This window comes from Lissotriton helveticus, chromosome 10 (assembly GCF_964261635.1).
Source record: "Lissotriton helveticus chromosome 10, aLisHel1.1, whole genome shotgun sequence".
Lineage (NCBI taxonomy): Eukaryota > Metazoa > Chordata > Amphibia > Caudata > Salamandridae > Lissotriton > Lissotriton helveticus.
Window position 1 is genome coordinate 129,897,266 of NC_136071.1, and position 11,780 is coordinate 129,909,045.

The 11,780-nt window shown below is 42.9% G+C and overlaps 1 protein-coding gene across 3 annotated transcripts in view; it reads left to right on the top strand.

The window, feature by feature from the left end:
* The window catches only part of GPR146 (G protein-coupled receptor 146), a 146,465-nt gene extending 135,761 nt beyond the window's left edge, over positions 1 to 10,704 (top strand). For all 3 annotated transcript variants that reach the window (XM_078664928.1, XM_078664926.1, XM_078664927.1), the window contains one exon: positions 2,871 to 10,704. In XM_078664928.1, the coding sequence (XP_078521054.1) occupies positions 2,915 to 3,916 (1,002 nt within the window). In that variant the 5' untranslated portion in view covers positions 2,871 to 2,914 and the 3' untranslated portion in view covers positions 3,917 to 10,704. The remainder of the gene's footprint in view (positions 1 to 2,870) is intronic.
* The last annotated feature ends 1,076 nt before the right edge of the window (positions 10,705 to 11,780 follow it).

The following is an 11,780-nucleotide window of genomic DNA, read 5'->3' on the forward strand; positions in this document are numbered from 1 at the left end:
GTCGCGGGTGGCGGAAGGTCCGGAGTAGTGCTATTGGCTATGCCTTATTCTCGGGTGCGCTTTTCGGCGGGGAGGTTGTTGGCTGGAAGCATGCCTCCTCTGATGTGTGCGGTCTTTGCTCGGGACGGGAGATGTTCGGGCGAGGACTGATCCGGGTGTTCGGTTTGGGTAAGGGTTTTGATTTGTGGCCCATATCTCTGTTTTCGTTGCAAAAATACATTGAAATGTTGGATCATGGTTGAGGCGCTCAGCCTGCAAAGCCCGTTTGACTGGGCCGCCTCTGTGTTTGCCAGTGGAGGGGTTTGTGCGTCGTTTGTCGGGGGCAAGAGGCGGGGTCGATGTCTGGCGGGTTTTTTGGTGGGTGAGGCGGGCCAGGTGGTTCAGTGGGCATTCGGGTGGGCGTGCGGGACGCGGAGGGGGTCCGGTTTGCTGGAGGGGTGTTGCGAGGTGCGCATCGGTCTGCGGGGGTTGGGGGCGCTGTTTGGAGGGAGGTGGGTGCTCGGAAGGGGATGGGGGGTGATAGGGTGCAGGACGGCCGTCTATGCAAAGTGAACAGTTGGAGAGGGCTGATTGCTTACAGAGCACGGCATGTTGTGTGGATGGCACTAGATGGTGAGTGAGGACTAGAGGCGTGGTGGGGGAGTTGGATTGTGGATTGCTGGGCTGTTGGTCATGGGGGGTGCCCAGCGGAGTGCAGGAGAGGGAGTTCCACGTTGCCGAGACGATGGGTCAGTGGATGGGCCTGGATGCATAGAACGTCGGTGGCCGGGAAATTTTACATTGGTGTGGGCTCTGGGGAATGGCAGGGTGAAAAAGTTAATAAAGCTGTGGTGCACGCGCACATATGCATTCAGTTATCGCGGCCCGTGCCTGGCCACAATAATTGAAAAAATAAGACAGTGCTGTTATCAGCGCTGCGCGCCCCTCTGCAGACTCCCCCTGCATTCCAGAGAGGCGCGCGACGCGATCCGGTCTGCCATGCCATGCTGTGGAGACAAGACCTGGCTGCGCGCGACCAGGTCTTGTCTCCCATCGTCGTTCTGAGACTGCTGAGACGCGGACTATAGTTCTCTGGCGAGAACGCGCTTTCAGCGCGTTTCTAGCCGAGACTTAAAAAATGAATGCTGGGACTATGTAAAGTTATGGTTGCTGGAACAGTGAGGAATTTGGTATGCTGGGACTGTGTGAAATCATGAATGTTAGGATTATGTGGAATTCTAGATACTGGGACTCTGACGTTATGGATAATGCTACAATGAGAAATGCTGGGGCAATGTGAAGTTTCGAATGCTGAGCCTATGTGAAGCATGAAAGGCATAACATTTATTCTCAGCTGCATATATCTTCAGTGAAGAAATGCTAGTTGCAGAAATTAAAAGGGGGAGCGGGCGTCAGTCTAAGGCACGGGTACTCACAAACATTTTCACTGGGGCCAAAAAGTACAGTCTGGGTGAGAGTCCATGGGCCACACCCGTGCTGGCAAAAGACGAGGAAGACCGGGTGAGGTGGGGGTTTTGTGGGGACAGAAAAGAAGCATGCACCATTTCAAAAGATTTGTAGATGAGTTTTCTTTGAAGTCTTTTTACACATTTTGCAGCCGCCCATCGGGTACTGTGTGTATTCTATACTTTTTTTTAGGCTGTTGTAGTCTTTTATACTGTGTGTAATACAGTTTCAAATAAATTACTTGTATATTCACAGTGCTTACTATCCTAGGATGGTACCCAATAGAACAAAAAATACACCATTGCTTTGCCCCAGCGCACCAATCATGATTCAAGTCCATGCCCCTCCATTTACACTTAACTCTGTAGTGATCAAACTGTCCTTTCCGACCAAAGCAAAGCATTTCCAGATATTAGTTTAACTTGCATTCATTTTTCATTTGAGTTGTGTGCATAACAATTTGCATGCAGTTACTAGTCAGTTAAAGACCAAGAAAATGTTTACAGAACACTTTGTTCTTTTTGGCTTCCGGCTGGCCACCTCCTCACACTCACTAACCCTGCCCTGTTCTACTCCTATTTGTATTTCCCATACTGTTCCTATGCTGAGCTAGATGTAGAAACAAAGCCCATATCCTGAACATCACAAAAAATGTAACCTTAATACTTCGTTTTCTTTGAGTTCTGATCTTGGGCTTTGTTTCGATAGTCATTTCAGCTTGTTCTATGAGCAGGGCAGCCCAGCTCATTAAACATTAAACAAGCTAGACTAACTATCTAGAGAGCCCAGAATCACAAAACGATGTTTCAAGGTTAGCTGCAACAGAATGAAACGGATCTCGAACCGCTTTATTTCTGAGCTGCAGCTTACCATGTTCCCGGAGGAGGCCATGCGGGCCGCAACAAAAGGTTGGCTGAGCTGCCTGCGGCCCACGGGCTGTACTGTTGAGTACCACTGGTCGGATTCAAAAACATGGTACATAATATCAATGGCTGTAAAACTGTATAGTTTGGAAAGACATTCCCAGTCAACGGACAGAGATTGTATTGTATTGATATTGCTTTTATATAGCGCTTACTACCTCTGACGAGGCGTCAAAGCGTTTTTTTGGCAAGTAGCACACTACTCTGGAACCCATAAAGGATTAGTGGTGAATTAATATAGCTAAATATGAAAGTAATTTGAGTGGTGGATATGTTAGTCAGTTATCACGGAGGGTAGGTAGGGTCAACAGCCCATGAATTGTGTAACAGGGGAAAGAAGAGGAAAAATGACGTTTTTGGGGTGGAAATATAAATGTAATTTATTATTCAAGGTAGTACTGCTCAGTTAAAACCATTCACAAAAACAAATCACTGCGCCTGTGTTTATAAAGTATGTAACACTGTGAGTTGCTCATTTTCTCCTAATTGTTCTTTCTGCAGCCTGGCTGGTGAACAAAAACGAAGGACCCAGGTCTGGGATCACTATGTGGAGCTGTGAAGCGTACAATGGCACCATTACCACTGAGGATCAGCATCGCTGCCAAGACTTCCATCTTATCCTGTCCATCTTCTCCCTGCTCTACCTCATTGTCTGTTTTCCAGTCGGATTTTGTTACAATGCCCTACTGGTTCTAGTCAACCTCTACAACAAGGCCACCATGACCATGCCCGATGTGTACTTTGTCAACATGGCCATCGCCGGCCTCATCATCAGTGCTGTTGCACCTATATACCTCTTGGGACCCGCGAACACCAAGTGGGCACTTTGGAGTTTTAACAATGAAGTTTATATCACCTTGCTGATATTGTTCAATGTTTCGTCTTTGGTTATCATGTACTCAACAACACTGCTCAGCCTGGATTACTACATTGAGCGTGCCTTACCAAGAACATATATGTCTAGTGTGTACAACACCAAGCATGTCTGTGGATTTATCTGGGGTGGAGCCATGCTAACAAGCTTTTCATCCCTCCTTTTTTACGTCTGCAATCACGTCTCCACTAAAATCATTGAGTGCTCCAAGATGCAGAATAAAGAAGCTGCAGACGCCATTATGGTTTTTATTGGATATATTGTACCAGCTGTTGCTATACTCTATGCACTTGTGCTAATCTCGAGAATTCGTAAAGAGGCTACACCACTGGACCATGATAGCGGAAGATTGGATCCTTCCGTGCACCGGCTTTTAATTGCCACCGTATGTACTCAGTTCATTCTCTGGACACCGTACTACATCACTCTCTTGGTGAACACGTTCACTAGCATACAAGGGAAGCCAACAGATGAGAACTACATTCGAATATTTCATTTTGTAAAGGGTTTATCGAAATTCCTGGCCTTTTCCAGCAGTTTTGTGATACCTTTGCTTTACAGATACATAAACAAAAACTTTCCTAGTAAGCTACGAAGGCTACTCAAGAAACTGCACTGTGGAAACCAAGGATGTTCCCATGAACGTGCTGTGGTCCAGCAAGTCATGATTTAATAATGAAGTATCCTAGCAGCATGTTGTACTGTAGAACTCAAAAGAGTGGTCCAAGGTATTCCTCTGTTGACCTACTTGGAGTCTTCTAGCATGAATGCCTCAAACGCAGGGGTGGTGCCATTATTTTTAGCATCCTGGGTGAAGTGGCTTTTTGCTGCTCCTTCCCCTGGCACAGGGGCCATGTCTGATACTTCTGGGGACATTATGCTGCCCCCTCCTTTTTTTGTGCCCTAGACCGCTTTCTGTTGGCTTACTAGGCTAAATATACAGCACTTTGTTATCTCCTAAAGAGAAAGTCTACTCACTTAAATGAAGCTTATATCCGTAATATGAAGCTAAAACAGCACCATCACATACCTGCCAACGTACAAAATATTTTCGCAGTGTGGGGAGGGGGCGGGCCTTGTACAAGGGGTCGAGGCTGTCACCGATGTCCTGGGGTCTTTTCACACATTTTATGGACATTCGGCTGCTTACTGCCTCCAAAAACGAGCGGGAAATCCACTGTGTAGAGTGGTTTTCAGCTTGTTTTCTCTGCCACTGTCTGATTTCGACTCCTCACCGAGTGACAGTGTGTGGGGAGCCGAATTGTGGGACACACGGTGGCACCATGTGAGTTGGCAGGTATGCCACTGTTCATGAAGGGTATGGATTGTGTTAAATACAGCGCCAGTTCTAGCCGTAGAAATGTTCAGCAGCTGCAACTCAAGAGTACCTTTTAATAAGCTAAATACTATGTTTTACCTATTGGAACCAGTTTGAATATTCGCTGATACAGATGTACTTGTGTCATAATTGTGTGCTGAAGATATACCATATTTGTATTTAAAAATGCATTCCCTGTTGTTGGTTTACTTAGAATAGTTCACTGGTTCCTGCACACAACTAGCTTCCTTAAATGTGTATGTGTTCAAACTACCTGATCTGTGGTCGCTGAGAAAAGCCGCTATCCAAGACGAAAATAATAGCATCCTCAAAAATAAAATCCATTATATGTTCAAAGGTTCCACTAAACTCTGTTCAAGAGTTGCTCAAAAACATTGTATGATTCTGAATGCTGGTGGTTCTCTGGTAAGATCCATAATTTATAAATTACATACAATTCTATATACACAGTGCAATGAAGTTGACTTTTGTCCACATCTATAAGCTCATATTAAGATTCTGTTTTACTCGTGAACAATAATGCCTGCCTCCAGCTGCCACTGCCTGTCTTCATCCCATGTGCCAGTGGTGGAAGTATGAGCCACAGATCAAGTAAAAGGAGGCAGTAGAGTATGGGGTAAGGTGGTCATTGGCAGACGGGCAGTGTAGACCTCTGGTATAAATCCTCTCTGAGCTTTCAGTATCTAGCAATGGCAGTGTAAGGTAGGCTGCTTGGCCAAACACCTATGACAGCCACTGAGGTCTGGGGTTTCTCCTGACCATAATTGTGGGCAGTGAAATTGCCCAGGGTTGATACCAGAAGGCGGAAGAGCTTCTATTCTTAACAGAATCTTCCCTTGAATGCAAAGGTTTGCCTGGCATCTTAAAATCCTTAAGAAGGGGTCGGTGGTAGCACCCTTCCAATTCCTGCCCTCCCTCTTCATCTGGTAATCCAAAACCACCTCCCGATGCTCCCCTGGTGAACTATTGTATCTTCACCCCTTTGCTATGCTGGGGACCTTAACTGGACATTCTCTAAATCCAGGGGCCTGCTCTTCATCTTTTCTGTGTTTTTTGTGCACAGAACACTGTTTATTGCAACCACTTAAAGCTTTAAATTAACATGTTGTGCCTTTTTATCGTCACGCAAGAGTCCCTTGCTAAGCTCAAGTAACCTGCGAATACTACTTAGCTACTCATACCCTTAGCAGGCTCCAAGGCTACACCGATTGGAAGAGGCATAGAGAGTATTTTATCACCCACTCATGCACTGGTCATTAGTGATAAATCCTTGGCTCTGGCATCAGTTTGCTTGACTGATGTTGGTGAAGTTGGTCCTTTGCTAGTAGTCTGGTATCCAGTACAGAAGTCACCTTCGAAGTTGGCTCACTAAGGTCTCGTGCTTATAACTGCAGGCTTGGGTTCATGTTTCTCACACCTTAGTGTATCAAGCACTCGCTTTGGGATGTATGACATTACAACGCATGCTTTTACATCGCATGCTTTTACAACGCGAGTTTTACAACGCATACCATTACAACGCATAGTGCTTTGGGGCGCTGGATAGTGAATAGTTTAATTTACTATTCCAACTCCAGTCACCGTGGATAGTAGGGAAGGTGTTGGATAGTAAATTAAATCTATTCCCTATCCTAGAGCGCCCCCCAGCGCAATGCGTTGTAATGGTTTGCATTGTAAATACCGCGTTGTAAAGGCACTACGTTGTAAAAGTTGCGTTGTAAGTGTTGTTCACCCTTGCTTTGTATTTGTATTCGGTACTTACAAAGCGCGCAACTCATCCCGAAAGGGATATCCCGGGGCTAGAGCTTATCATTACCGTTTCTGATCGTGAAATGAAAGTGGGTATAGCCAGATATTGCAATCTGCCCGTAACTTGGTTACAGGCTCTAATCGAATTGGGGCCGAATCACCCTTACTGTTACCTGATCGATCGACTGAATACTGTTTGCTTTTGGGGTAAGAGTAGTTACAATCTATAGTACACTGCTACAAAACTGCAGAAATGCAATGGCAGGAACTATCAATTTTGCCAGTGTACTGGATCAAAACCATAAAGTGCTTGGGGTTAAAACTTCAATTCTAAACAATAGAAACAACAATCACGTTTTCATGAAAACTAAAGTAATCACAGGGATAAACTCATACAGAAATGTAATAACTTCAAACTATTGTTTTTCTCTTGTATCTAAAAAACGAACTTTAATAACACCTGGGGTGATGACGAACAACGCTGCCACCAGCCTACAGCAGCACACCTTTTACAGTGCTCTTTTCCACCTCACAACTGGCGGTATTTCGAAATCACCATCAACATATAAAATGTGCAGTACGTCAAGGAATCAAATGGATTGTACCGACATGTTGTGATGAGGACATAATCTTAAAATAAAAATATATATGTATGTATATACACGTACACACATATCCGGTTGATTCTAGACCTGTGCAAGAAATCTTCTTTAAATTTGCCAGAAATATGAAGTGCCTTTCACTTGAAAAAAAAGAGATTTTCCTTCGTGAAAAAACTTTGCTGTTTATTTTCCTTCTGTCATTCTACATATATGTGGCTGGATCAACAAACTAAAGATAATGCAAATATATGATTATCGATCACCTTTATCTTCTATGGAGATATTTAGCCAAAGTTTTCATCCATGCCTTCCCCATTTCATAAGGATCTCTTCAGTTTCTTTTAAATTCCTCGGGCAGCAAGTTAGATTAGATGAAGTAAATTTGTGTGTTGACACAAATGGATCTAAAAACAACCACTGATTGATCTTTTGGTTTCTGCTTTATTGCATGTCTTCCTTTAGGCTGCCCAGAAGTCCCTTTTCTGTGGGAGGGCAGTAAGGACCCACTGTCAAGTGTGTATCTTTGCTTTCGCTATAATATGAAATTGAGCGCCAGTATTCAAAAAGGCTGCTAAGAGTGACTGGGTCTTCAGTAAGAAACCCAGTGATCAATTATAGTCCTTCCGATCTTGTATAAATTACTATAGTACCCTTTGTTGCCCTGGCTAGTGGAATAATGTGGAAGGGCAGGGCCAAATTATACGATAGGGCTGAGTAAATTGTGCGGCATATTTTGTGATGGTATTCAGTATTTTGTCTTTTTTTTAACGCTTGCAAACACTGTCTGGGTATTAGTTGCACCTCATTAGTACCAGTTTAACCCCCAAATATGGCAATAAACAACAGAGAGGTAATAAGTCAACCTTTGCAAAAGGCCTTTAACTGCGTTGCAACACGCATCGCTTTTGGACCATTTTGTTCAAATCTCCAGATTATGCAGCAGATGGTGGATTATGTGGCAAATGCGGCAAATCCATATCTATATAAAAAATGCCACGGCCGAAAAATCGCATAATTCCAGTGACCCTGATAATGGCATACCTATTCAGTCTATTATTGTGGCCCAAGTATTTCATATGTGTATTGTACTTTAAGATAGGCAGCTATATAGAATAAAGTTATTATATACTTGGCAAACGTTTTACTCTGTACTTTAAAAATCTATGTAAGATGTGCACCTAGTTGCCAAACATGCCATATTTAATCTTGTTAAATGCAAATCCATTGAAACAAGTAATGAACTGGCATAAATGAATCACTAAATCATAAAACTGCCAGCATGTCAGAGCTATATATAAACATTGGCCGGCTTATCACCACTACATTCAATATTGCGCCTCATTACTGTTGGATGAACCCTCTACCACTATTTGCTTGTGGAATCTTTTATCCAGTCCTCAGAGGACCAAGCTTATCCATATGCATTATTTCTCCACAAAACACTTCATGTCGTTAAACGTAGTTTTCAAATGCTGTCTTTGGTTACATTTCCTGCAAAGCAGTCCTTTAAAGATCTTTCTCCTCTGGAGAACTCATATAATTCTTAAGCAATTATATTTTAAGTTTAGGGCCCTGAAAATACTTTGTAGATATCCTGAAATGACAACAGGATTCTTCAAAATTCTACTAAATTATGATAGGACTGTGAAAATGTGATTTTTCAGTAAATCACCAACATGTCTGTCCATGGCTTTGGTCGTTGGTTTAAAATTACAAACCACTGTGAGTTCACACAAATAGTTTTTCAAAATGCAGGGGATGTATACAAATATTGGAAATGTTATTACCATTGATAGGGACGCAATAGTTTATTGATCCAAGTTTTCATAAGCCAGTTGGAATTTTGACAAGTTCAGTAATACTGCATCATATTCCTGATAACATTTTGGTTTAGGTCTCAATATATTTGAGACTAAAGGTTTTTCCTGATTGTCAACGAATTTGATAAAGGAAACATAAGCATGACCCATCGGGTTCCTATTTTCAGGCTCCAAATTTCAGTTTTAAAAGCAAGTGTTTTTTGGGGGGGAAATGCAAGCCCTACATTTTATTTTTTTAAGACTCAATGGTGTGAGTCATCTGATGTCAATGTTTGCTAGCAGCCATTTGTGCATTTTTTTTAACTATGCAAGAGCAAGGAAAATGCATAATATTTCTCTGAACTTTTATACTACAAGGGCCAGAGAGAGCAACATGGCACCAGGGCAGGTAAAGACTTGTTATATATATTTGAGTAGCCCCTTCCAGCACAGAGTGATTTGTGTATATTATCCTCAAATTAGGGCAAGTATGAGATCGAGGGACGAGTATTACATTTTTTTTATGAAATAACAAAATACAGTCTTAGAGAACAAATAATATCATGCATTTATTGGCCCAATGTATATTTTCTGCAACAAGCAAATTATGCCAAACCATTGTTTACTTTGCTATATTTCTGTCAATTAGTACTTTTGTCAATTACGAATTGAACAATACCAGCTGATGTCTACCCCTAAAGAAAACACAACGGTGTATTAAACCTAAAACATAAAGTTTTTCAAAGGTACCCAAGAAAGCTAGTTGGCTGGTGCAGGATCCGAGTTATATTGGGTATAGTCATATACATTAACGGCTCTGACCAGCTCTGTGTTTCGGAGGCACCAACCAGTTGTGAAATCTTTACACTTCCCTACTTGTCAATCAGTTCACTAGACTTGAATTTACATTCCCAAACATATTTGGATTTGAAAGTGTCTAATGCAGACTTCTCATAGTGCGCCGAAGGAGTCACTGGGGAGAGAGGGGGTGTTGGAGCATAGATGCAGTGTGTGGATTCTTGACACTTTTGCCTTTAGCGGTCATTGGATTTGCTGAATCGTAACTTACAATTATTAGAATGCTAACCTACTCCAGAAACTCATTCTGCAGGTTTCCAAAATGCACCACTGGAAACGTTGCGTTTCAGTGCCCTTGAAGAAGCCACACCATGTCTACCTTCTGAATAGATTCTAAAAGTTTACAGTTTCTGGCCTGTCTGCACATGGTTTACATTTTAACCAGTTTACCAAATAACTTTAGAGACATTCTAGGCTGTTTAGGACTTTATGCTGTACACAGATGTGCCATACACTACCTCTACTGTTATTGACTATTCCTACAGAGCACACACACAGTATGTTCTTTGCATTAAGTTCAGCAGAAGCTAGCATCTTAAAAACAGCTAAGAGACGTGCATTAGAGCCTTTTCTGTGGTCCTTGTCCATCCAAAGCTATATTTGTTTGTTTATAACAAGTTGAACAAAGCAGCATTGCACAGTTGGTCCATTTGCTATGGCCGCTTCTCATGTAATGAGGGACACATTTTCCTTTGTGTCTTTAGGGGAGCGAGGTGTCAATCAAACCTGCACTCCCTAGTTCTAATCTGAGGTTCCCTGGTTTCGAAGTACATATGAGCCAGCCTGTTTTATATTTTTAATAACCATGTGTAAAGTACTGTATATACTCAAAAACAAACCTACTGATGTAAAAAGAACATGGAGAGAGACTGACTATATTAAATTATTTCATTAAAATGCTGGCACGAGTGCACAGTGAATATGTGTAGTACTTGCATCTATTGTACGTATGTTTCTATACTGTATATAGAAAAATCTGCACAAGTGCCATTATTAACACAGTATTATTTTCTCACAGACTTTGTTAGATATGTTTGTGTTGATGTACTACGTTTGTAGTCCTTTCAAAGAAGAGTTAAATGTATGAAATCAATAAACTAACAGTTGCTCAGTTCTTGAGTGAGTCTTATTGAAATGTTGCCCCTGATTGACACTCGTACAGCTTTTCTAAAGTCCTGCATTGGTTCCTGTATGTTCACTAAAAAGAATATGCGGGTGATGGGTCAGTTAGTTACTAATTTACTTTCTAGAAATACAGAAACTCAGAATCTGAAACATATCCTGCCTGGATAACTCCGTGGTTTTGAACATAGCGGACACGTGTTTCACTCTGGATCAGTAGGTCAATAAGCTTTATCAAGGCAAATGTCAAAAACGAAGTAATATTCCTCTTCAGTGCACATATGCAGATCCAGTTCTATTTTAGGTTGGGCATGTAATATCCTTGTTTAACAGTGCTAAGCAGGGTGTACTTTGGAGTCTGACAATTGGGCCTATAGTTACAGAATGGAAGGTGGACACAGTTTACTGCAGTGGTTCACATGCAACATGATTCTTAGACATACCTGAGATAGGTGGCTCCTCCCCTGGACTACAGTGTGCATGGGCATCGGCTCCATCCCCAGATTGTTTTTTTCCGCCATTGGGTTCGGATGCGGTCTCGACGTCTGTCGGAACCGAGAAAACTAGCTTTTTTACGGCCAAAAGGCCTTAGATTCATTGCGTCGGTATTGTTTGCTTACGGTCTCGAGTTCTTCCGTCTCTTTGAGTCGGAATCTACGGAGTCGTATCACTCTTCGGACATCGAGGCCTTCTCATCGCAACCCGACCGCAACTTTTTGCCATGGAGCGGAGCCCGTTTAAGTACTGTCCCGTCTGTGGGTCAAAATACCCACATATCGACGTGCACCCGGTCTGTAACAAATGCCTTTCGCCAGACCATAACGAGGACAACTGTAAGGCCTGCTCCAGATTCAGGTCAAAAAAGACACTCAAACTTCGGCGCGCGGTGCGCCTTGAGGCCAGACAAGCGGCCCCGGATCCAGAAAACATCTTCGGCGACCAAGAAGAGGAGGGCCAGAGCCATCATCTTCAAATCTCACCGCCCGCGACGGACATCGAGGCGGATCCGGAAGACGACGACGGAGTCGTGGGTCAAGGCCTTGAATACGTCGACGAGGTAGGGGACGT